The sequence below is a fragment of the Serinus canaria genome, chromosome 4 (assembly GCF_022539315.1).
Source record: "Serinus canaria isolate serCan28SL12 chromosome 4, serCan2020, whole genome shotgun sequence".
Taxonomy (NCBI): Eukaryota; Metazoa; Chordata; class Aves; order Passeriformes; family Fringillidae; genus Serinus; species Serinus canaria.
Genome location: NC_066317.1, coordinates 31,206,639 through 31,234,127, shown reverse-complemented (window position 1 = coordinate 31,234,127; position 27,489 = coordinate 31,206,639). Strand labels below are relative to the sequence as shown.

At 37.6% G+C, this 27,489-nt stretch overlaps 1 protein-coding gene across 6 annotated transcripts in view; it reads right to left on the bottom strand.

Annotated features, from left to right (window-relative positions):
• The window catches only part of RAPGEF2 (Rap guanine nucleotide exchange factor 2), a 181,921-nt gene that overhangs the window by 65,470 nt on the left and 88,962 nt on the right, over positions 1-27,489 (bottom strand). For 5 of the 6 annotated variants that reach the window (XM_030238869.2, XM_050973636.1, XM_050973635.1 and 2 more), the window contains exons 5-6: positions 23,155-23,230; positions 20,893-21,060 (exon numbers count right to left, since the gene is read on the bottom strand). In XM_030238869.2, the coding sequence (XP_030094729.2) occupies positions 20,893-21,060; positions 23,155-23,230 (244 nt within the window). Of the gene's footprint in view, positions 1-4,435; positions 4,555-20,892; positions 21,061-23,154; positions 23,231-27,489 lie in introns of those variants that run through there. The other variant, XM_009101184.4, reaches the window with a different exon arrangement.

Here is a 27,489-nt window from a genome sequence, read left to right as displayed (position 1 = left end):
CTTTTGTATGATGATCAGGCTGTGAGTGCCTGAAGTGGGCCAATATAGAAAACTCAAGCAACAAAATCCATCCTTAGAATGCTTATTTAGACTTCCTGTGCTGTGGAATGACCACCTTAAGCTCTCAAAATCCTGCCCTTATGTTTTGCCAAAGATTTGCTTTAGCAGACCTTACTGAAAAATGAAGATAATGCCGCCCCCGCAATACCTTAATTATTTGCCTGGGCACTGTAGTTACAAGCATCTTGAAAAGCCACAGAAGAGAATAATATTTATACTTTTCTCTTCTGAGTTAGACTTGAACAGTACACCATAAACCCAACCTGGCCTTTTGAGCAATGAAGCTGGCCCAAAATGTCAAACAGCTGCTCATTACAGAGCTATCCACCTGGAGATAAATCTTGCAGAAGATACACGGTCCTGCAATTAAAGACTCTATCATAATGCACTTATAAAGAGGTGAAACACTATTTCTAATCACAATGAAAAATCCACAACACCTTTATTGGCCTCCAGAGAGGATTTTTTTTTTTAAATACGCAAATTGAAAGGAAAGGAATAATCAGAAGAGGCCAGAAATCTGGTTTCCATAAGTGCTATAGGTAAAGGTACCTAACAACAAAAGATGATAATCTGTATCAAGTCCCAGAACAATGTAATTCATCAAGAAGAACAAAATCATAACCACCAGCAGCTGCAGCAGCTAACAGGCCACTACTACCTAGACAGAGCTTTTTCACACATCTATGTTTTGTTCCAGATACATATACAGAAATGAGCTTAGCACCTGCAGCCATCTGATCACAGCACCACACCTCTTTTCCACAACTTAGTAGTGCAGTGTCATGCTCACTCAAAGGACAAATATCTACATCACACTACATTTATTATATGAGTCAAGGAAAAACACTGGTAATCCCATCCAGAAAAAGGAAATGATTTCTAGAATAGTTCTAGATTTCTTAGGAAAGCATGCCAACAGGCACCTTTACTACACATCCAACTAAAATAACCATATTTGAACAACCCCCATTCAAGAGTTTTCCTCAACATATCACTCATTTCCTTCTCTTTCCTGGGAGGGAAGGGACCCCTGGCACACGGGTACAAATCTTTGTGAATTAAAATATGGCAAGAACAACCCAAAAATTTGACTTACTGCTTCCAATATTTTTTAGTAATTCAAGACAGGTTGAGCACATCAAAGATGGCAGCACCCATGATCACTAAAGAAGTGCCTCTGTACCAGCAGCAAAACTTGTCCTTTTTTAGCAGACTTTATTTCAATTACACCTGAAGTAAAATTGTACTTTCTTACAGGTTGTCCATAAGTCATTCCAATGCATTGTGCAATTCATGAGTTGTTAATCAGTACACAGTCAAACAAGAGCTATGCATCTCAAGTCCCATTTTTACAAGTCATTGTACCTGCCAGTTTTTTCATTTTGTTGGTTTTAGTTGACCTTGAGTAAAGTTCCTACAAAAAACAGATACAAAGGAAAAAGAGAAATGAGGTCAAAAGCTAACATCTTTCAAGGCCCAAGCCTACAATGGGAACCTTCACACACTAGACCTTCATTTGATTTTGTCTACGTAATAAACCAGGTGTAAGATGCAATGTGTGAAGCTTTTCAAGAGATTGTTTGAACATCCACAAAACAATATTTTTTGCAATACCATTCATCTTCCTAAAATTTAAGATTATGAAAATTATAAAGAAAGCCCTGTGAAGCTGGTTAGAGGACTCCTATAACCAGCAAGGACACAGCCAAACATAAAGAACCTACTGAAGACGCTCCATCCCTGGAAGTGTTCAAGGCCAGGCTGGATGGGGCTTTGAGCAACCTGGTCTAGTAGAAGGTGTCACTGTCCATGCCAGAGGGGTTGGAAGAAGATGGTCTTTAAGGACTCTTCCAAACTATTCTAAGATTCCTTTAATTTCACAAAATGTGGTAAAGTACATCAAATACAAGAACTAAGCAGAAGTATTTTTGCAACAGCCCAGATTTCTCTGCCATCTTTCACCCACAGCATAATTTTACTCCCTGTTAACCAGATGACAGTAGTTGTGTATCAAGGAACATCGCTTTCAGATATGTGCTTGTAGCTCTGATTCAAACTCCTCCAACTGATGAAATATGAGGCATGTGAGACCAATACCCTTGATTGATGCTGCTGACTTTATTGTTTATATTAAAAAAAAAATCTAGGAAACACAAGAGCATTTTTTACACTTCCTCTGTCCATTTTCACCATAATTAACACAACGACCAGTTTGCACACCACTTTCACAGAACAATAGATTTAAATCACTCATTCCCTAACTGAACTAGTGTGAAATTAAGATTTAACAGCATTAAGTAAAATTAATTCACAGAAATTTGTGAAACCTTGCACAGGAGATTTTTGCATTCAGTTCCAGATTGGAACTGAATTTTGCATTCAGCTCTAGCAAATCAAGCTGTGAGACTCTGGGTGGGGATGTCACAGAAGTAATTAAGCCTCTCTCCTTGAAACAGGTTCAAGTCAGCTATCAATAAAATATTTAGAATTCTGGGAACATACTAACATGAAAATAACTCATTACCAGAAATGATTAATTCAAGAAGTTTTTCCTCTTAGGCAAAGTAAGATAAAGTCTTGTGCCTTGCAACTCCAAGATTCCCTTCCCTCTCTATGAAAAATTTACATCTTTCAGTTTTACCTTCCAAGGAAAATAATGCCTACCTGGTAAACAGGCATGAGAAATTTCATTGCTAAAGCAGTGGTTTTTGCTGAGCTAGTCTGTGTCCTAGCAGTTTAGTTTTAAAGTTCTATATAGTCTTTAAACTATGTCTTTTTTCATGCAAAGTCTGCAACTGCATGTCAGACAGTATGATTTCTCTCTCTTGCATATATGGGGGCATTTGTAAAGCAATACCCTGACCTTTTCCTTTTACTATTCCTACATTTTAGTCCAGTCTTCATTTTGGAGAGTGAAATTCATCTCTGTGATTTAAATACCTCAAAGTTATACAACTAGAATATGACAGAGTTTGCAATGTAGAGTTTCTAAAAAGCTAGTTTATTTTTTGCCTTTATCTATAAACATTTATTTAATATCAGTTAAACTTGTGCTACCAGAGTAAATCTAGAACTTTTCATTGACATTCTTTGGAGAGGAGAAAGAGCAAAAAAGCACATGCAACACATATGCAGCTTTTTTATTTCATTCCTATTTGCAAATTCACAGTATCCTATTCTATTTCAGCTTCTTCAGTGCTTGAGTTTCAGGAGGAAAGAAAGTGGGTTATGTTTGGGTTTTTTTAGATTAAGTTCTAAATATTTCATGAACACCAAAAGGCTTGGTTACATGAACTCCCTTATACTTAGAATGTAATTAACAAGGGAAAGGAACAAAACAGTCTACAATAAGAAACTGTGATATGTTGCTACACGTGAAAGAAAAATTCACTGGACACATTCTAAAACATTTCTAGGTTATTTTCTGTATTTCTACACAATCAACACTGAATTCTTGCCAAAAAAATGTTCTTCCTTCAAAAAGTTCCTGCTAACACTTCTTCCCACCATTTACCATTCTTTAACTGTATCTGCTGAACATACTGTTCACATTCCCATGTACATTCTGTGACACAGTAGTCACAGAACACACATTCATAAATATCTTCCCAAGAAACAAATTTTAAGATTGAAAACTATATTGAACCATATAGAATCTAGCATGAAGAAGGCTCAATACTTTTTTATAGAAGTTACACAACCTTTTGTCATGCAAAACCTAAATTTCTAATTCCTGACACCTGAGGCCTTGTTAAATAATGTTTGCTCTTCTGCTTATGAATGCATTTTTCCCAAACAATAAACACAGGCAGCCTATGGGATTAAAGCATGACAAAGGTGTAGCTGACTCATGGGATCAATTAGACAGCATCAGTACTTATGCCTTTTGTTCATTCCATGTTTTACTAACAGTTTCTGCATTTCAGCATAAGTGTATCACAGATGTTCAACGCCATGCTACAAGGCAAAACTGCGCTAGTACCACACACTAGACAGAATAAATCTATTCTTATCATCACCTACAATTATATCACTTGTTATACAGCTTACACATCGCTTTAAAGTTTTAACAAATGCATAATGATTTTAACTGAATGCTCAAAGCTTCCTGGCCAACCAAAGCATGTCAGCATTTTTCCAGTAAATTTTTTAACATTCAAAAAGAACCTAGAGAGTTGCCTTTTTTAAGCTAAAAACAATTTCAAATACAGCCACCGACATGAAAGCCACCTCAGGTGCAGCTTTCCCTCCAAAGGCGCTGTGAAATCCACAGGCAGGAAAGGCAGTGAGCAGGACGACAAGCAGCTTCAATCTCCATGCAGTTTGCCCGTGACAGGTTATTGATAGAACAAACAGAATTTGCAATACTTACTGAGTGCTTCTCCTGCTGGCCCATAACTCCATGGTTAGCTGGGATTGCAAGTGGTTTCATAATGAAGAAACATAAGCTGAACTGAATTTACACATCATGTACCAATTTCTTATGGATGGCAAGTCACCCTCTACAGCATTAAATTAAAAAGAGGCGGAGGGGGTGAAAGCAAGCTGGAGCTAAAAGTGTCACTAGTGGTAAGCTCAAAACCCCCCTCGCACTTGTAGTGCAGAGCAGCAATCCCAACGACGGCGTTCATCTCCATTTTTGCAACACTGGAAGTCGAAGCGTGTCAGGACGTAGAGAGCCTGATGAAACCCTACATATCCAGCATCCATTCAAGGGAACAAAACCATTCCCTGAGCCTGAGGAATGGGAACGGGAGGGGGGGGGAAAAAGGACGAAAAAAAAGCTAAAATGGCTGACTGCACAGAGACTCCCTCAAAAAGGCTTAATACAGTATTATATTGGTCAGGGTGCAGGAACCAGCCTGCAGCACTCAGCCAAGCATTGTTAATACTCCTGTTTCATTTGCAATCACACAGTCACAAATGCAGCCTCCCCCCTCCCGCCAGCACTACCCTGCACTCCCCCAAAATCAGGGCAGCGCACACGAGGAGGGACCTCCTCCCCTGGCTGCTAATGATGCTGACAGAGTAGTGACCAGTGATCTCTGTTCCACTCAGCTAACCAAGTTTGCACAATTAATCTCAGCAGCGTGACATTGATGGGCATTTAATTTTATGATGCCTGTTCCTCACAATCGAGACAAGCACTTCTACCGCCCAAAGAGTCAGCAACAAAAATACAACAGTTAACACAGACAAAAACCCAGAGAATCATGAGTCTGAATGCAATACGCCAATATAATTACGTTATTGTGCTTACTTTGGAAGACCATGGCTGCAGGCAGTTGGCATAGCAACGCACAAGGAAAGCCATTTCCTGGGTAGAAAGAATGCTTCCTTTTCTAAATAAAAAATTCCTCTTAGGATACAAACGGCATTGCTGCTTCCTGCAGAAAGCAAAGACACTGAAGTCTGTCTCTTAACCTGCACACAGGCACACACTCAATGCAGTTCGAGTGATGTAAGTGGATTTCTCTCTCTCTCTCTCTCTCTCTCTCCTCTCCCTCCCTCTCCCTTTATCCACCGAAATATTCCAGTCAAATGGAAGACACATTCCTAGAGGCTCGTCCCCTCTGATACTTAACTGTTTCACTCATTAAGGTAGAGATGGACAATGCAGATAAAACAGCAAGCTCCTGCCCGTGTCTGGTATCAGCCTGGGAAGATCAGGGCATCCCCAGAGGGGAGGGATCCGTTTTCGCTGCTGGCTCCTAAGAATATCACTGAAAGTCAAGGTGGGAATGAGGACCCACGTTTACCTCGCCAAATCCTGAACTGAACACGACTTTTCAAGAAGATAATGCTAAAGCAGAGACATCACCTCCCTTCCCCCCACCCACCCAAAAGAGAGCTGCTGCAGAGCTGTAAACATTTTTATCACGTATTTACAAACAGTGCACTTGATGAGCTCGCTCAGATTTTCAGCAGCTTCGCCCTTTCACAGGCCAGAGACATCCACCCACAGGGTGTGGGAGGTCCGTGTCCAGACACCTTTAACATACCATTTCCAGCCTTTCTGAACGGAGCTGCTGCTTCTCCTTGCACACTGAATACACAAATTCCAATAAAAACGCACAGGTATACAGGCTGTGGAAGAGACTGACATAAACATGGCATTCCTAATTCTCCCCTCAGAATATAATTGCATCTTAAACTCAGAAATGTCCCCAGCCACTCCCACTAACAAAACACCCCTTCTCACGCTGTATGGGTAAAACCATGCTGCAGAGAGGCTGAAATGCAACAGGGATGAGCTCAAGCAATGAATGGTCAGCCCCATCCAATGCACCTCTGAAGTGCCACAGGTTTGCACCACTTGACACAGGAGTGACCAAGTCAGGCACATGACACACTTCCATTAGGCTTCAACTTCAGTATAGACCTCTGTAACTCCTTTACAACACATTCTTTAAAATCAGACACCATCTGGCTTTACAATAACTTCAAAGTATTTCTTCCCCCAACAAGGACAATAGAAAAAAAGAATTAACAGTTGTGACAGAGGCAAAATACACAGGAAAAAAACTACTATTACAGAATGCTATTGTCATACAATCTGCAGCTGCCTTCCCCCAAATTAACATGTACACTGATAATGAGCTTAGTTTGTTACACATTGATTTCATTCACTCCTGGCAATGATGCTACCAAATGAGGCTATAAAAATTAGTGAAAATGAATTCTAGCAATGGCAGAGAAGATCCTGAAATAACCCAGTGTATTTTTTTGCACAATTGTTCAATAGACACAGTTTCATATACAACATCTTTTACATTGAATGTATTTACATTTATGTGAGTTTAATGACACTTATGCCCTTGGTCTTCAATATAATCTAAAAGATAAATTAGTCTTTAAATTATTCAATTATGACAATTAGTTTAGAATTTTGAAAGTCTTTGTCATGTGCCAGAGCAACTAACAGAATTTAAAACATTAAATTGTGCTTAAGCCTTGTAAAATAGTTTAATGCTGAGCACAATCAATTTTCTGATGAAGTGCTGAACAGAAGTAGCAGAAGTTATGAATTCTAGGAAGCTAAGGCAAACCCTCTCTAGTACAAAATTTAAAAATACTACTTGTTGACAAAGCAATTAAAACCCGCTTCAGTCTGACTGGGTGGCCTTGTGGTTAACACCATGAGCAGAATTTGAGTATTTTATGCTCATGTCCAGAAAAAAATGAAGTTCTGCCAAAACAGAAACATCTCCCCAGGGCAGGAAGGCGGCACACAACTTTCTGAACTCTGTCACACACACAGCTATCAACAAGCCTCCCCTCTGCATCACTTGATATTTCCAGCTAAAATCCAGCATAGGTTTCTGAGCCATAAGCCTTCACGAGTAAGATGAAAACATGATTAAACCCATCAAAATAGTAGTGAAACACAAAGCTTTCATCTAACATTGCCATGAAACACTTTCTTACTACTTATGTTGGTCACTACTATACACCTCTACTCATCTGTTAGTAAATTAAGCCAGTACTTTGTCCATGAATGCGAAAATTTTTATCAACCTAATGAAGTTTAATTGATGTTTACATGCATCAGATTGACAAAAACTTTGTGGTTTCCAAAACAGAAAAATAAGCCTCAAAATGTGAAAAGAGACATTTATGAAATTAGGTGAAGACTACACCACTCACAGGCAATTTGTGAGTCAAAACAGTTTTAAGAATAAATGGTCAATTCCATTTCCCTACTCCCTCAACTGCCACCATTTCCAGGTATGGTGTGATTGTACATACTGTCCATTTTCAGTTCAGAAAATACTCTCATACAATTTATTCTAAAAAAAAAAAAAAAAAAAAAAAACAACAAAGCAGAAGTCCAGTGAATTGTTATGGCTTACAGTGAAAAATTATTGGAATTTAAATCAGTGCAAAACACAAGAACAATATATTGTGGAAAGTTTCTATCATAAATAAGTATAAATACAGCACATGCACAACCTGCAACTTTCTGTTCATGGGTTTTTCAAAACCCATGTAAGAACTCCTTCCTTAGACTTAATAGTTTGGTGGGGGGGGAGGGCAAAACAGTGTTGCAAATGTTTTTAGGCTATTAAAGTGAAATGTTAATAAACCTGACATGCAATAATTGCACATGATGAGCTATCACTGTGGTTTAAAAAATCTAGTGTCCCTTTATGAGTCACAGAAAAGAACATTAAAAACCCTTTTCAAAAGCAACTACAAATGTGTGGACATGCTCAGACTACACCAAAAGATAAGGGATTCACAAGCAAAAGTGAATTCTAGGTAGAAATTGGTAGAGATCTCAGCAGCATGTATCATCTGACTGAACACCACCTCACATGGATATCATTCTCCTAAGCAGTGCCAACAATGCCTGGAGTATTAAGCCTTTCTAGGTTAATGACAAAAGCTCAACAACAGATTACCTCAATTCCACAATTTCAAGCATTTACCTGAATTCACAACTGTTTACAGAAAAACTTAAATTTTTACAGATTACATGCACAGAGACTATTCTTTTCCTGAAGTACCTCAAAATCAGAAATTATCAGCACATTTTCCCCTTCCCTTTAAACATAATGTAAAGTATCATTTCCTTCATGTTCAAATACCTAGTCAAAAACCAACAGAACATTCTAAGGTCACCGAATTTACTGCCACTGCATGACTCCAGTAGCTAGAAAAAACATTCACAGTGAAGGGACAATTACACAGATATTACCCGGCTGTGTAGGTGGAGTAACAGACAGCTAAATTGAGGAGTGCAAAAATGGAGTACATAATTTTAAGGAAAATAAGGCAGACCTATCTTCTTTTTCTCCCATCCTCCTCCCTCACTTGGAAAGAAGTTTAAAACTTAAATTTAAGCTCAGGGCTATTGGACACAAAACTGCTAAAGCTCCCAGAAGCATGCTTCTGAATTTTATAATGCTGGTGTTCTCTGCCTCCCATTAACCTTACCAGAGAGATTACTACGTAACAATCTGCTGCTCCCATCAGATGTAAAAACACCAACTGAAACCACTAAAAACCCAGAACAATAATTCACTCAAAATGCTACAATACACTGATATGTCCTATACAATACATAAATCTTATTCTAAGGTATTCAGACAAATTTACTGCCAACAATTTAAATCTCTGGCCATATGACCTGACTTCATGCAAGCAAGCTCCTATTTATCAGCACGAAGCAGACATGGGATAGTCTAGGCATACTTATCCCTATTAGTATTTTCTCAAGAATTTCAAGAACTTTAAGTAAAAGTGTTGAATAAAAGACATTTGCCAAATATGTTCTCCAAGGTACTAAGATACCACTTTGGTCAAAACACACACAGATAAAGTAACAGTATTCACCACTTTATTTTTTTTTATTCCTAAGGCTGTGGCACTGCCATCACTGTAACCATGTCCACTGCACAACTGGTGACACCAAAGCAAGACTTACAATGGACACACTGGTGTGTGCTGTTTTGGTAACATATTTACTGATGTTACAGACCATTTGAACAAATGCCCTTCTGTTGAACTGCTGCTGCAGATGAATCTATAATCCAGATCTTTAAAATAATGAAAAGCCCAGAGCAGTCAGGCTGGTGCCTCAGCTGGGTGGATGTGCCAATCTTTCCTCTGACAGCAGACCCATTTGTCACCTTCTGTGCACAACACAGCAAAGCTTTTATTTGCATGCTGTCCATCTTAAAATGGGAGCAACTTACAGTATTCATTTAAAATACTTGCCATCGAATCCTCTTATGTTCAACAGCTATGTTAGAACAGATAAAAAGAAAACCTATGGATGGTCACTCATCCAAAATGTGACAAGATGTCCTATTTCCAGAATACCTGTAAAAATCATATATTACATACATATATATTATATGCATGTTTGTGAAGTCACTTTATGCGATGTTCACCTGTGATTTTTACAGAAAAAAAGTTGAATGCATTGCTTAAAAATTATACATTATCATTATTAAAAGTTAAAAATTAGGCATAAAATTTGCAATATTAGTGACTTCAGTTGGCAGAATAGTCACAGATTAGTTTCATTTCTTTAACTGTTCCAGTACTTCAGAAGTGGAAAAAATGTATTATGTCAGGATAGATGGAAGTTTTTCCCAACGTTTACAAATTTTTCTCACGTTGGTGTAATGACTAAATTTAACAATGGCATATTAATTACATTGGAAAAGGTGGGAACGTGCTTTCTGTTCTTAACCTGGGGAGCAAAGCATGAAAGCAAAAGAGCAGACACACTTTTAAGGTCAAGAATCATGATGTCAAGCATACAGGAGCAACAAGTTGTCTTCACCAGATCTAAAGAGCACTTTGACATCAGTACCTGCTGGGGACAAGGTTCACTACTGAGATACAAATTGGCCCACTGTCCTGGAGGAAAAACAAACTGACAAAATATCCACAAAAACTCCCACATATCATCGTGTCCATATCAATTTCACAGCAGGAATTCAGGGACACAAGTCCTTCACTTATGTGAAGCAACCCTAAAATTTCACATTCTTTGTTGCAGAACAGTGTAGAAAAACTTTAAAGAAAGTGGATGACTGCATAACTCTTTCATGTGTATCCTACTGCTACACTGTTAAAATGTAAGAATAAAACTCAGATATTTTTCTGAGGCCAATCAACTGTCCACATTCTATATTGTTAAGGGCATTAGTAGTTCCATTGAAACCTGTTACCTGAAATACACTAACATATTTGCATTTCAAGGATGACTGTTGTGGCACAGAACTGAATGTATCTGAGACCAACCAAGGCAGGGGAACAATTATTTAATGCCTCAATATGAAATATTAATGGATTAAAAACAAACAAACCCCGGAATCTGCAGTCTCCTGTAAATGCTAGCTAGTTTTTTGTTGAGTTTTGTTTTTTTTTATTCATTGGGTGACTTCATCAGTAGTTAAGGGGCAGTAATTTTGTTCTAAGCTAATACAATATGCTCCTCTCAGGGCAACAAGGCTGGTGAGGGGCTTGGAACACAAGCCCTATGAGGAACAGTGGGAGCTGGCCTTGTTTAGCCTGGAGAAAAGGAGACTCAGGGGTGACCTCATCACTCCCTCCAACTCCCAGAAAGGTGGCTGTGGTCAGGTGGGAGCAGGTCTCTTTCTCCAGGCAGCAACAGACAGAACAAGAGGACACAGTCTCAAGCTAGGCCAAGAGAAATATAGGTTGGATATTAGGAAAAAGTCTTTTACAGAAAGGGTGAAATGCACTGGAATTGTCTGCCCGGGGAGGTGGTGGAGTTGCCATACCTGGATGTGTTTAAAAAAAAAAATGGATGTAGCACTTGGTGCCATGGTTCAGTTGAGATATTAATACATAGGTTGGACTTGATGATCTTGAAAGTCTCTTCCAACCTAGTGATTCTGTAATTCTGTGCATGTGTGATTCTAACAGCTTCTTACTTAGAAGTTTTAAGGGAGAATCTGAAATTCTGTTCAAGGCGCAGACGTAAATGGAACTGTCAAAAAACCACCAGACTGCCTGTTCATCTTTTTAAATGTAGACTTGGACATCTCCCAGAGTAGCTTACTACTTATCTCTGGTGTCTTGAGGAAGTTTAACTTGGAAAGAGCTGGTTGCTGTTAGAGAGAATTTTCACTCACTTCAGCTCGTTTTTGTCTCCATAGTCTCACGCCAGGAGACTCTCTGAAGAGCTTACTCCAGGGGTTCCCAATTAAAATCAACACTGAAGAGTTTACTAGTGTAAGATCATTTTCTTTTGGGAGAACTCTCTCCTTGTGCCCTTGCATATCCTCTCTTGTGTAATGCACCATGCACTAACAGATCTTAAGAGCTTTGTGCCCTGCCTCCAGCAACTGTACAGAAATAATTTATACAGATCTCTTATCAGTAACAAAACCCATGCAATTTCACATGTCTTTTACTTTTAAAATAATTATCAAGCAAAATGAGCTAAATTTTTTTAGGTTTCAATTCTATACTTTCCTAGTTGCTTAAGATATTTTAACTACTAAATTTGTTAATTTTTTTAGGGCTTTGAAATTCACTCAGCATAATGGTAATTTGAAACTAGTCAAGTCAAATACAAGGCTTTATTAAAAGTACTCAGAAACACCTAATAATACTAATAATTTTATCTTTAAGTCACTATGTCAAGCTCAGGTCACATAACAGTGGCTCAGATGCTTGGGAAAAAAATGAAGTGTCAGCTTCTTTCCATCCTTTAGTGGGCAAATAACTGTACTACTACTATCACTCATGATACTGGTCTGTACAGAAATGCCAGCATTGAAAGGGTCTGTATTGGCATTCCACAAATATAATATGACAGATCCCATTTCCCCATATGTACTTTATATACAAACAGTGTTTCTAACTGAACAACCCCGTTCTAATGAGGATCCTTTTACACATGTATATATTTGCTTTTTTAATTTTCCTCAGCTCTAATTACAGAATTACAGAATCTGCTGAGCTGGAAGGGACTTATAAAGATCATAAAGTCCAGTTGGTAGAAATACAATATTTGTATTTAGTTACATTGTGCAATGATCAATTTAGAAAAGAGTTATGAAAAAATCCATTTTTCTGCTGCATGAACAACTTTATGCTTTGATGACATACCTCACATTTAGTTTCACACCCTACATCTCAGAAAAACAATCTTTTATACAGTATAAAAGAGCACATCACAAGTCAGTATCAGCAATAAAATCATGCTACTCTGAAAAATCTAGGCTGTTATTAGCTGAAGTTTGACATATGTCAAGACAACATTGTCAACTCTACAAGCTATAAACAGGACCCAGTATCATTAATATGTCAAAAAACCCTCAAAAATATTACTGACACTTCAGTGGCAGAAAATACTGCATGGCTTCAATGTTTCTCTGAGCTTCCACTTCTAATCACAATTCCAAATCCAGTTATGGCATCAATGTGAGCCCTTCCAAAGGGAATGGAAGAACAGTAAATCCCAATGGATACAAGAGTTCTGCAGTAAGGATGATGTAATTTATAAAAATAGACAACCTCTGACAGAAGCTGCAAGTTGAGTAAATAACACACTGCATGTCATTAATTTTGCATTAGCTTGCCAGTAGTAATTACTAAAAGGATGATGAACAAACAATTTTGCTTTGCTTTGGGTGCTACACAAAATAAAATTATAGCATTGCTCAAATATTAATACTAATACAAAACTTAATACATAACTTGAAACAATAGCAATTCCTTACAACAGGGGTGAAGAAAGGAAGCTGTGAGGCTAAAAAGGTGTTTTGCCAGAACACACAGAACACAGGGATGGGAGTTACTTATTGCTATTATAACGTTACCAGTGGATGCTCCCATGAAGAAACATCCAACTTCCATTAAAAAAAATGGTTACCATGAGCTGCCCAAATAATCTCAAGCATTTCACATTTCAGGTAAAATTATCCCACCATTTTTGTAGTGTCTCACTTGAAAATGCACCTAATATAACACAGTATAACACAGTCACACTCTTCAGGAATTCATGTTACTGGATGTGTTCAAATATACAGACAATGTCTGTCTATTTAGTATTTTGTATTACTTCCCATTATGATGTGCACACCAACTCAATTGCAATCATGAGCAGATCATCACCATCATGGAATAATAAAAGCAGCTGCTTTTGAAATTGCACACTGGATTTTGTAGATGAAGAAAAGCAGCTTAACAAATCTCCTTCCTGGTAAAAGCACCCTTGCACTTGGCAGTGTTCAGAACTAGCCCCTTTATTAATGGAACAATCAATACAGTGTATTTTACTTTCAACATGAACACTAGAAATGTTAAATAAATTATTTCATACTGTTTTGTTATTAGTAGAGGCAAGTTTGTATGGGCAAACAAGCATGCATTATCTATGCTAACATGTTTAAAACTGCAAACCATGCTACTTCTCATCAGCAATACTCTGCAAATTTAGGTGTGTACACACTTATGTTTTTCTGCTGACATTACTTTAATTTGTGTCATAGCCAGGAACAGAGTGAGCTCAGCTCAACTTTTATTTAAAAATACAGGCAACCTTCTTGCTTTAATTTTGCCTAAGCCAAAGAGCAGAACCTTCTCAGCTACCTTCCTCTTCAAATTTTTCCTCTGTCTGGGGAAAATCAGTTACCAGCAAGTTCCAAAATCAAATCTATTTAAATAGGTCCAGGTACCATAACTCATACGAGCCTCTAAAGCCAAAACCCTTGAACATCCTGCACTCCAAATATTTCTGACAACCAAGTGGCTTTGGCCCCACTGGTTTCTCTGGGCACTGTTTTCCTTTGCAAATATACTTGCAACACTTCTAAGGTCAAGGATGCTTAAAAAATTGTTTTTCCCTCCAACCTCTCCACATCCTTTGCACCTTTTCACAAAGTCAAGCTTTCATTGTGTCTATCACACTTTCTTGTCCCATCAAATAATTTTCTTAGACGTGGTTCTTTCTCCCTAAAAGCAAGCTTTTCTTATTGTTAATGTGAATACTCATGACCAGATCTGCTGTTTGTATTTTGTTTTAGTAAGTGATCTTGTATTAGAATGGAAGTTCTATATATTTCAAAAAAGCATCAGGAGCATTAAAAGCTGCAGCTATTTACAGGCTTGAAAGATTGACAGTGTTCCTTTAAACAGATTTCTTGTAGACTGGGTATCTGGCAACCACTTCTACTGATTCAAACTAATTTAAAACACGTGAGATTCCACTAGACAACTAAGGATGCTATGACACTGGCACCAATTTACTATGTAAAATACAATGCACTGACATGGATACAGTTTATCAAGCTACTGCAAAGTCCACACTGTTGAAAAGCAAGCACAATGAGGTATTTCATGATCATATGTGTGGTCCATGGAAAGACAGGCAGCAACGTGTACTTTACAACATAAGCAAACATGCAGAGAAGCAATGGTATTTTGCTGGTTTTTAAGATTAAACCTCATCCCAAATTATACTGGACTTCTGCAACAAAGTGCTAAAAATTGAATCAACTTCTTGGAATTGTCATCTATGTTAACAATCAGAAAACACTGTTTGTCATCTTATAAACTTCCATATGGCTTCAGTAGCCACACACTGGATAAAGGAAAACAACCAGAGTTTTGCATCAAATTCAGGCAGAAACCCCCGCCCCCCCCCCTTTTTTTTAATCCTTCCTAAATGTAGCAATGTGATAAATAACAGTTTCATAACATCATTTTGCAGACAAAAGAAAGTCAAAGGCAAATTTGATTCATAAAACAAACAATCTGAACATAAATTTTCAATCCAGGTATTTTAGATTCTTGGCAGACAATAGGAATCGAAAAAATTTCAGGAAAAAAAAGGCTGCTGATGCTGATGCTTTGCACTTTTAGTTTCAAAAGGAAATAGGGGCAGGAAGAAAGTCTTCTGTAATTTGCACCTAAATGAGTAGGCTCTTATCCTTTTCTAAAAATAGCACACACAAAAAAAAAAAAAGCTAGAAAAAACTCTCATGCTTATTTTTTCACGGAGTCATGGCTGCAGATCAGATTTGACTCAACAACACAAGCCATGGTATAATTTCCAGCCCCCCTCTCATTCACATTTTCAGTCAACTCCTTCAAATAAAATCCAGAAGGAATACTTGTCTGCCCTAAACACATGTGACAGTGCTCCACAGCAGTGTGTGAGGATGAAAGGGTTAGATGTCTGTAACTGGGGCAGAAGCCGGGGTTATCGATGGCTCTGTGCCCACCGCTCTTTTCCTTCCCACACCGGATAAAGGGATTGTCACCCCACGTGCATCTCAGGCTGAATGGGATAAGGAAGGCTACTAAAGGCAGAGAGCCCTTTTGCAGCGATTTCAGCAGCTGGCTGATAATGCACTAGCAGCAAATTTCTTAAGCCTGTTAACTAATTCAAATCTAGAGAGATTCACACAGAGTAAAACACCACACCCCATCTTTCTGTCAAGGGCTATCTGCAGATACTTCAGCACTACTCTCACAGGCCTACCTGCATCTCTTCAGACACACCCCAGTAAGATCTGATACTTTGCCTTTAGCAAAGATTACAACACAGACTAGTAAAAGCCCACACCTCAGTTTACAAACCAAGTCTCGAGAGACACAGACTATCTATGACAAACCAGGGAGCTACAAATCACTGCTTGTAATCTCTATGCCACTAAAGAACAGCACCTTATTTTGGACAAAGTGATTTTTCCTTTATGAGGTTATGTCAATTTATGCCAAATATTCCATACATTATATACAGAAGAGCCAGCAACACTCAGACCGAGCATGACCAATTCTTCACAGATGCACTGAAGCAGCCGCAAAGTTTACTGGCAGTAAGATATTACAAGATAGTCTATCCCTTATTAAAATCCCTTATTAAAATCCTTCCACAGGTGACTATTCACTTTTAAATTATTTTAAAAAAAACCAAAACAACAAACAACGGTCTAAAGCAGAAATAAACCCCTGTAGGTTCTCAGGAGAATCTGATTTGTTTCAGTCAAATCATTCTAAACAAAGGCTTTACACTGAAGAGATGATGTAGCCTTAAGTACAGGTACATACAGAATGAAAATCAACATTCAGGGGTTAAAATCCTATTTCTGCTATTAAGTAAGGAGGCAATAATACCAATTTAGTTAAAGATGTTTCTGACCCATCAGAAGCACAAGTAAACATTTTCTACATTCAGTTGAGAGCAGCTCAAACTTATTGGCTTTGAATTTTTTTTTCCCAAAAAGAACTGATCAATTTTATCAAACTATAAAAGGTGGTAAAAAAAGGATGTAATTTTAACTGTGTGGTAAAACACATTCATTTTATTTCCATTTGCAATGAAGTTTCTATTTCCCTTACCCTACAAACCACCAACACTTACTCTAAAGTAACATGCCTAAGTACGGATACTCAACATTAGATTTCATGTCAAATGATCTTTCAAACATTAGGGTAAGTTATAAAATACTACAACGTCTTTCAAATCCCAACCATAATTTGAGAAGTACATTATCACTCTTAAACATATTGTTTAGTAACCATAGGCTACTCAGGATCATGCCACTGAAAAACTGGGGAGCACTGATCTGAAGGTAAGGAACAGGGTTCCTAAAAGAAGTGTACTACACATTTTGAAGGAAGAGAACATTTCAACCCAGAAATCACTTGCCTATGATACTGGAAATACACTGAAATTTGAACTCTCCAAGTGTTTTAGATAAATGAATTTAACAATGCGACACAGGAGGAACTTTTAAAATAAACCCATTTCCTGATAAAAAATAACAGGAAAATTGACCAAAGCAATGTTTGAAAAAGGGGAGAATTTTTAACCTAAAAAAAAAAATTAAGTAGTTTCAATTTGTTTTCAGCTCTATCACAAGAGATTTCTCAAGCATAAAAGTGGGGACATTTAACAATTTGATAATACACATTCTTATCAAATGTTTTATATGATGGATGCTCAGATCTGCTCAGTGTTGATTTTGGCATTGGCAGGTGCAACTGCAAATGCCACCTAAGTTTAAAAGAGGCCACTCAGGTCTTCAGATCACTTTGAGTGCATTTGAGGTCTGATATCAGGAAAAACTTCTATATTTTGTTTGGTTTGTTACCATTCCAAGATACTTGACTTATTTGGGCACCTTCTTCTCCCTAGTTTGGCAAAGCTGTGTTTCAGATAACTCAGACATACTTTGCCTAGAAAATCCAGCCTCTTTATACTGAGTCAGTAGAAACCATCAGAATGGAAGACAATCAAGAATCATCATGGCAAAGCCTTTTCAATTTCTTTACTGCTCATCCTGTCACACTCCACTTCCCCGTTTCACTGACATACAGGTACTAAACAGTGACAGGGGGCCAATTTTCTAAGTCAAAATCAAAGATTAAGTCCTCTGAGCCATGAAGGAGATACTTGAGTAAAGCACCTGCCAAACACTAAATATTTTATATACACCCTTTGTCTATAGCTCTAATTTCCTAAACATCACAGGATGCCAAAGCAAGGAAGGTCAATCAAGCTGGGCAAGAGACATTGTGCTGTCAGGATTTCACCATTGCACAGGTATTTTTATATCACAGTGAGATTCCTGAACTATCAAAGCACAGGCTAGAAGGCAATTTTAGTCATAATGTCACATCAGTATTATGGCATCACACCGCAAACCCACGAGGAAATTGTTAGTGGACCATACACAGTAAGTTACAATACCTGAGGTTTAGTGCATTCCTGTGAGCCAAAATGAAATGAATGCCATATAGGAGGAAAGGAAAAGATGAACATTATCAGACATGCCATAGTACATTCCACCACTATGAAGATAATGTTAAAATCATGTTAATGAGGGTCCACCATCCCATATAAGTTGGCTCTACTGCAGAAAGCCATGCTGCAACTGAGAGCACTGCATTTAATTTTTAATTCTTGAAAAGCACACCATGCATCTGCATTTCATGTCTGCTTTTACGCTATAGAAAACTTTCTTCAGAAAATACTGTTTGAACCTTCTGAAGAAAAGCATTCAGAGCCTACTGCAAATAAAGCATAATTATTTATCAACAACCAAAATGATAATTCTAGGGTAAAACAGAATATAAGAAAATTACACATTGTGAAGATTTTGAGATACTATGAAAGCAGCTTAATTACTTTGAGTCTTATATATGTAACACCTAAACTAGTACACATGCACACGAAAGAGTAAACTTGAAAAAAATTATATCATAATAATCTTTTTTCAATTTAATTTAATGCTTTCATCTTTTTTAATCTAAAATTTAAAAAGTAGAAACAAAGATGACACCCTCACAGATGCTGACCAAAGAATGGAAGGGCAACAACTTCACAAGACATGTGCTATAATATGTTTTAAATTCCTCTGTGTTTAAAAAAAAATCCTGCTTTTTTTCAGTCAATTTTTCAAGAAATTAAGACAAATAAAATGAGGTCAAAGGACACAAAGTAGGAAGGGCAAAAAGACAACGCAGCCTGTAATATGTATGGTTAAAGCAATAGAACTAACACTGCTAGTGGAAGTGAATGAGGGAATAATGTCTAGAAGATCACCAAATACTGTAAAAATAGGAGGAAATGGACCAACATGAAGAGTCACTTAAATGTAGTTAATACATTGTAAAATTCATTTGAGCTTATTTGACTCTATTTGCCTTGATAAAAATAATAAAGCCAGACATAAACATTGTATTACACTTGGAAAAGCAACATTTTACTGTAATTATTGTAAATTTTACAGTTTATTTGGCAATCTCTTCCATCTTAATGTGCAATCTCGCTTGCAATGGATTTCCCAGCACATACACAAAACCATTATGAACTTGCACAACAGAATAGCACAGGATGGACTTTTGCTTTTAGTACTTGTTAGGCTTACAAAAACTCATCAGGCACACCTAAAGTGAAATTTATACAACAGGCAAGGACCTATGAATGCAAATGGCACTGTGTAATCTAAATATTGCCCATCTAGAGTTAGGTACAAATCACACTACCACTGTTTGCTAAGCACAACACACACTTCTAAATAATATGAACAAATGTATTTCTGTAATTCCTACAAAGTACAATACCACTTTTTTTTTTTCCCCCAAATACAGGCCAGTAAAATGTTTTATTTTCAAACCAAGTCAACTGGCTCAATTCACCTTAAATCTAGAGGCAATTAAAAGTGCACTGACAAATTAAACCATTAAAAGCTGTTGTATAAACAAAACCAAATTGTTGGCATAAAATGTAATTATTCGAGTCATGAGGAAAAGCCTGTATAATTAACAGATGTAATCAAACATCTACACACTTATAGACACACACTGAATATACAGTGAACTGGCAAACAAGTCAAGGAGTACAGGGTGAGGAAAGAAAAACTGAAAAAGCTAACAACTGCATTGGACCAAAGATAGCATTTTAAAATCACTAAAGCTCTCATCCTGGAAATTTATGTGTATATGGCATACAGTGAACAAAATCCAGCCCACGGAACTCGATGAGATTAAATGTGCACAAAGTCATTTATGCTCATGCCTTTATGGTTCTACCAGATTTAGGACTTAAACAAATAAATGAGAGCCAAAGACAAACTGCTTTTCCCATATTTTGCTCACAGTTGTAATCAATACAAAAACAAACATATTAATCTAACAGAGATTTTCTCAGTTGAAAAGCCATATAAAATATTTCATAGAAAAAGTTTTAATTATTAGTTTATTTTCGTCTCAAGAGAGAAAGTCTGGAAACATATGTAGATTTCCTCCCTCAACCCCAAAAGCAATCAAGCAAAATGACCAAATTATTTCCTCCATGATGGGCCAACTATATAGCTCACTAAAATCCAAGTACAAAGGGCAAATACCATGAGAAGTTAATTTCAATTTTACATTTCAGGTCTCGATTCCAAAAAGAAATGACAGATTTAACGCAATTTGGTGTACTGCCAGGCAGCACAGTCCTTTTCAGGCAACACCTGCTATCGCATATGTGAACGAGTGCTTCACTAACCGACCTCTTAACACGGTACACTGAACTAATTCTACTGCAACTTAATAGAAAAGGAAATGAGAACAGAATTTCCTTAACAATTTCCCCTCATGATTGGAACATTAAAAAATAATACACGACATTCACAGCCATAAGAAACGTACTCTCAACTCTGGACTAAGATGCAAGCTGCACACGAAGTTCACGCACTGATGGAGCCACATTCACAGTTAGTTTGAAGGGAAATCTCCCCACAGAAGCACACTTGAAAGATACCAGCAAGTTTAGCCATTTAGGCCACGTTATTTTCAGTTTTGACCACGTTATTTTCATGATAAATACAGACAGCTTACCGTATGGTAGCCTCTAGGAAGAGGTGGCTTCCCCACAGGATAAGGGTCAACAGTATCAATAATTGTTTGTCGCTCCCCTTTCTGGTTGATTTTCCTAAACCTCCTTCGAGACTGCCTGTGAGATGCTTGACGCTGGAAATATTCCTCATTTTCTTCCATGTAATCAACCTAAAACAGATGCAAGAGAGTGTGTCTTTCTCCACAAGAGAGAAAAATGTTTCCTCTTGTTTGAAACAGAAGAAATCCTATTTTCAAAAAGCAGCAGCCAGCTTTGAGTTTGCTGCATTTTCAGTACTAAGTGTGAAATCACTACTAAAAAAGAAACAGAACAACATTAGTATGAAAAGGATCACAGAACATGATATCTTTGCAAAAATGACAGAAAAAAATTCTTCTTTCCTTGCCCCTTTTTTACACCTGCACAAACACAAACATTTCACCAATCAATACATTCCAGAAAGAAAACTGGTACAAGAGAACACTTGCCTGTTTCCCTATTGACATTGATTCAGCATCTTCCCTAACTGATCCATGACAAAATTTCACTCTTCAGGCAGGAATGGTTTTATTATTTCAAATATTTTGAAGGCATAAAAGGATTTCTAATAGACTGGTTTTGTGCATTAAAAAGAATCCTCTTCAAAACAACAACAGGGAGACTAAAATATACCGATTAGGTATATCTTTGTATAAAATTAGCCTTCTCAGTTTCACTGTCTACAGAGTTTGAAGACTATTTTACTACACAACAGTATGCTGCCATGAAAATATTTGAACTAATAATTCTGGTTTTCCCAGAAGAGAATGATCTTTTTGCAGTAATTTGGCTGAAAATAACATCTCTTCTGCATTTACCCTACTAATAGAAACCTTACTCGAGTTATTTGAGACAAGGAAATGAAGAAAAAAAATCACAGCTTCCATCATTGACTATATAGGGGGATTCAGTTAATTCCTGTTATCCAATTCCATCCCTCAGGGTGAGAGATGAGGCACCTTGCAAGTTTCCTGCACATTTTTCAACAAGGAAATGTTAGACAAAATACTCCTATGAATTTGCAGCTTATCCATGTCAGAAGTGTCACACATCAGTCAGCCCAAGTGACAAACTACAGCTTTCAGTGCAGTAACTCAAATGGATGAGCACAGCCCCTGGTTCACCCTCCCTTCTGCAGGGAGGATCTGTTTCCCATCTGACACCTTCTCACTCACACCCTGCTACACCTCTTGTGTGCCCAAACAACTCTGGGGATAGGATTCTTTCTATTCAAAGTACAATTACTCCCTTGAGAGCCTGAGTGAAGTGTTCAATTTTATCTTTCCAGAACTGCAGCAGTTACATTTTTTTGGCAAACACTTGCCTCTGACCTATCATTATCCATCAGTCCAAAAAAATTCTTGTTATTTAGTCATCTCCTTTCCCAGTACCTATCTTTGCACCTCTCTTCCTTATAACTTAAAAAGAAATGCATGTGAAACAGGCAAACACTCACACAGCTACACCCAGTGAAATTGTATACTTCTAGAAAACAGAAGTGGGACAACAATCTGTTTCCCAAATGGTCAGATGCAAGTTACACAAACTGGTAATAAACAAGCACAATCCTAAAGTAATACCACATTTTCCCAAAAATGGTTAGTGTCACAGTCTATATTTCAGCTATCTATATGGCTTAGATAATTTTCATGCCTGTATTATGAACTGGTCTGTCTCTGTGACAGAGGGAAAAAAAAACTAGCCCACCAATTCTGCATTTGTTCAGATGACGTGCCCTGAGATATCAAATAAATCTTTTAAGCCTGTGAACCCTGAGAGACAATGTTCTGCCACTGGACTACAGCAGATGCTGCTAACAAAATGCCCTCACCTTCACCCAGAAAGGTTGGCAGAATTTAAAAACATTCAAATTTATTCTTAAAAACCTGAGACAGTTGAGATTAAATTTAATTCAAACATTAATTACTTAAACTAACCTGAACATAATACTTTAAAACATCTAGGTTTACCAATAATAATAATAAGGAAGCTGTTTCAAAAAAACCCCAAAAAACCCACAAACTATTCTGCCAGCACAAGAAAACTTTAGTTTTACAAGAAATCTGAAAAAGTAAATGTAAGAACAATATGAATTATAGGTATGACATCTCATATTTATTAAAAGATCATGTAGAAACCAGAAAAACATAATTCTTATTGGAAGCTGAAGTGTTACCAAAGCTGGTCTGTAAAATTTGAAAGCAACTGACAGAAAATATTCTTACCACAATCATTTCAGATGGCTCTAAAACAATGCATTCACATCCACGTCTGAAGCTGCCGGCAGAACGCTTGCCAAAACTGAAAAACAAAAATATTTCAGTTAGAAAAGAAATCAGAGCTATAACAGAATTCAAAAGCATATTTCCATCTTAGCCAGATACTGTAAAGCAGAGGAAAAACATACATACCTGTGCAGAACACAAGTTTCATGCATATGTCCTTTGACAATTAACTGAGACCCAAGGACACTAGGTGCTGTCTATTTTGTATTTACATAGTTCCCTAGGAGTATTTGCTAAATAAGTCTATTAACACCAAAACAAGTGCCAATCAAGAGCTGTCTACTGAAGAGGCACAGTTGATTCTGAGCTGGACTAGACAGTTTGATCTACTATCTTCTGGCATTACAGTATTAAGTTACCTAAGCTATCTGCATTTCTTTAACAAAAGCTAACTGGCATGCCAAAGAAAGAATTAAAAGGCTGATCAACTTCAGTTAGCTCTTTTCTACTTAAAATGAATTCATAAAATAAGGAAGATGAGTGTATTCCCAAATTAAATAGATGAGGACAAAAGGTGGTTCTGCCCTTTCACAGACATTCTCATCATAGTGGAATAATTAAGCATACTATTTTGTTCCTTGTAAGAAAAAACTGAAAGGTTTTTTGTTTTGGTTTTTGGAGTGCTCTGCCCATATTAGATGTATCCGTGCACCTGCAGGGTTCACTGCAAAGAATCCTCAAAGTGCAGATGTAAAGGTGGAGAGCAGAGAACCAGTACATGATTCAGAGAAATCCAGGACCTCTGCAGTTAGATCCTAAATCATACACCATCAGAGTGGAATAAAGGCAGCCAAAGTTTGTGTTGGGGGGGTGTGATTCTTTCTCTGGGTACAAATGCCAGGTCAATGCCAGACCTTTCCCATCACAGACTGCAGGGCAGGACAGACACCAAAATGCCTGCCACTTCAGGACCCCTCTACCTTTGCTGAAACCAATCCTCCCTAAAATATCTGAGAGCCAATATAACTATTTGGCCTTTCCCTTTCTTCCATTCGGCACTGTGCAACGGACTTGGGAAACCTTCCTGTCTGAAGCCCCCAGGGCAACACCTTGAAAAACAAACAGAACTCGACAAAACTGCAACATCTGAATTTTAACCAATGCTGGCATGACAGTGCTTGTGAAAGATAACTGGTTTAAGCTTTATTTCCTAACTCCCAAACTGCAGGTCACACATCATTCAGAGCAGTCTATCCAGCGAGTTCATAGCTATGCCCCTGTCCCGCCTGGCGATTAGCAGAAATGAACAATTTAACTGCTACCCCAAAGGCTAATCTCTTGACAACAGCACATTTATAGGCTCAAAAAGAAGGCAGTCAGATATTGAAAAGAAATGCCAGCTGTGCTTATTCATCAAAATAATAATCGCATTTAATGGTACATGGGACTTCTACAATAGAAAAATTTTTCCAGAATACTAGGCCTCTTGAAAAGAAATATTCAATAAAGAAGTCTCTGAACAAAATGCTTATTTTCCTGGAGGCAAACACATGCTTCATCCTACAGTCCAGCAACAAAACACAGGGTTCTTTACTTTACCATTACATCTTGAATTTTATACAATTTCAACTACTCTTAAAGACACCAGAAAATGAAGCCAGTATACTGATACATTAAACTGTTGTACAAGTGTCAAAACTCATTTTCTTAGCCAATAGTCTGATTCATACCACAGTTTTTCCTTACAAAGAGAAAGGACGAGAAAGAAAGGAGAAAGTAAATCAACTCATTGATTGAAAAACGAAAATGAAAAAAAAAAGGTGATTAATAAGTCAGCTAATTTGATATTCTAGTTGGAAGCACACAGAAATATTCTCTTCCCCCTTAGAAAACACATATTGCTGTATTTTTGCCAATCCATTCTTGTATCCTTGGACCAGGACACCTCGGAACAAGCACTCATTTCAACAAAAAATGCATATACAGTTTTCAACTCCACCTTTCTTCCTCCTCCACTGCTGTCTGTAAGTATCAACTTTCAACTTCTGTCTGTTGCTAATCGCTGCTGGCGTACAAAAGTTTCAAGCTTTAGCAAACACAGTAAACCAAAAAGCTGTGTTTTGGATGCACTTTTCTATTATTGAATAACTTGTTTAGATTTCACCTTTTAGCACCAGAGAACAAGTAGTCAACAGATCAGGATAGAATGCATGAATTCAGTTACAGTAAGGAAAATTCTGAATTTCTGCCCCCAAATAACACGCTGGTTTACACAGCAAACAACTACGCCATTCCTGGACTATTCAGACTCTTATGACAGCACGAAATTTATCAGAGCAGACAGTGCATCACATGTATATATTATCTTTGACCAAAGATCACAAGGCACTTCAGGCTGTAAACAAACTCTCTAAACTTTGAGAAGTGCTGTAAGAGAGAAGACAAGTAAATCAAGGCACAAGGAAGTTAAATGACCTTTCAAGCACTGCAGTTCTCAGACGGCCACACCAGCTAAACCTCCTGACTTCCAGTTCTGTGGTGAAAATTCATCACCAGTGAGGAATTCACAAAATTAGTGAAAAATAGGGAACTCTCTTGTTACTGTCCACTACATCTGGGCACTTCAGAATTGTCCATCTCTGACTGTGGTAGAACATCCATCACAACAATGCACACCATCTCTTGCAGAACCACACTCAAACACTGATTTTTGCTTGACGAGCAGCTCTGAGAAACAACTGGCATCTTAGGGTACTGCTAATCCTGCTGTTTCAATTCATAAAACTGACATCCAAACCATTAAGTTGTATCTGAATTAATTTACCAGAGTTTCCCACAGGAGCAAGAATAAAAGCCCAACAAAAAAGTACTTCAGTGGCAGTCTTCTCCAAAATGCCTAGCTGCAGCAACTAGCCACTCGGTAGAGGAGGCCACAAAACAAACTCAATTTAATTGAAAACATGTTATTTGAAACATTAGCATGCAATAAGAAGCAGCAAATACTCAACACATGATACAGTCTCTTTACTGAGCTGATAAAAAGAAGTCCAAAATGTAAAACCTTGTATAAAATTCTTTATTATAAAAATGTGAGGAACTGGAACAGGCTGCCCAGAGAAGATGTGGATGTCCTATCCCTCAAATTGTTCAAGGTTGGATGGGACTCTTGAGCAACCTGGTCCAGTGAAAGGTAGCTCTGCCCATGGCAGGGGATTAAGAATTATCTGATCTTTCAGATAAATCGAAATGCCAACCCAAGCTGTTCTCTGAAATACCAGCAGAAGAACAAGGGACCACAAGCAGGCATGTAAGCTGGCTCGTGGGATATTAGGTACCACACAGAAACAGTACCAAGCAAATAAAGCTTCAGTGGAAGGGCTGACTGATTATCTTCATATCAGCTCTACTTCAGTAACTTTGACTAAACAATATTCTTTACAAAATTCAGACTTTCCACAGAAAGTGAGTTTGACTACTCAGATTTCTCACAAAGTAGTCACCAAAAGTACTGGCTACTAAAGCACAATGTAGAGAGCCTTTAATAGCAGCTTTCAATAGATCAGGGAATTGACAAATTTACTTCTTCCCTTACCATAGGGTGAGATAAGCCTGTGCAGACAGAGAGCATAAGCCTAAACCCCATTTTTGTTTTTAAAATGCAGTAGAGAATTTTACACTATATACACTTCACACCTGGTTGTATCATACCATTCCATTCAAATCAAAATTGTCTTATTAAGCCTTATTAATTTCAACCCTAAATATAGTTTGTTTGCAACTATTAAGGCAATGGTACATCTGAAAGAATCACAGGTTTGCAACTATTTTCTCTAAATCAGTGATGTGCACAAGAGAATTTCACCTAACAAAGATAAGGCAGTTTAAAGGTATCTTCGCTATTGTAGCTGTCAATATGGGATGCAGAGGTTCTAACAGTAATTTAGAAAGCCAGAAGGGCTGCCTGGTCAGGATACTGTTGCCTCACCTAAATTCCCCAGAGAACCTTGTTTTGCAGCAGCTTTTCCAACACTTTTCTTCCCTACTACCACACTAGCTCTGACTTGACAATCCCCAAGTATTAAGCTTCCCAGATGCTCTCCTCAGTACCCATCCTGGAGATAATTTCACTTCTGGAGTCCTTTTCTCTCAGAGTACTTGTATTCTTATAGGGAAACCAAATGCACGATGTGACTATAAACCTACTCTAATTTAAAAAAAAACAAATAACAACAACACCAACCACACCCCCAAAAAACCAAACCAAACCAAAAAAAACCCCAAGCAAACAAAAGACCAACCCAAACAACTTTCTAAAGATATATAAAAAATATTATT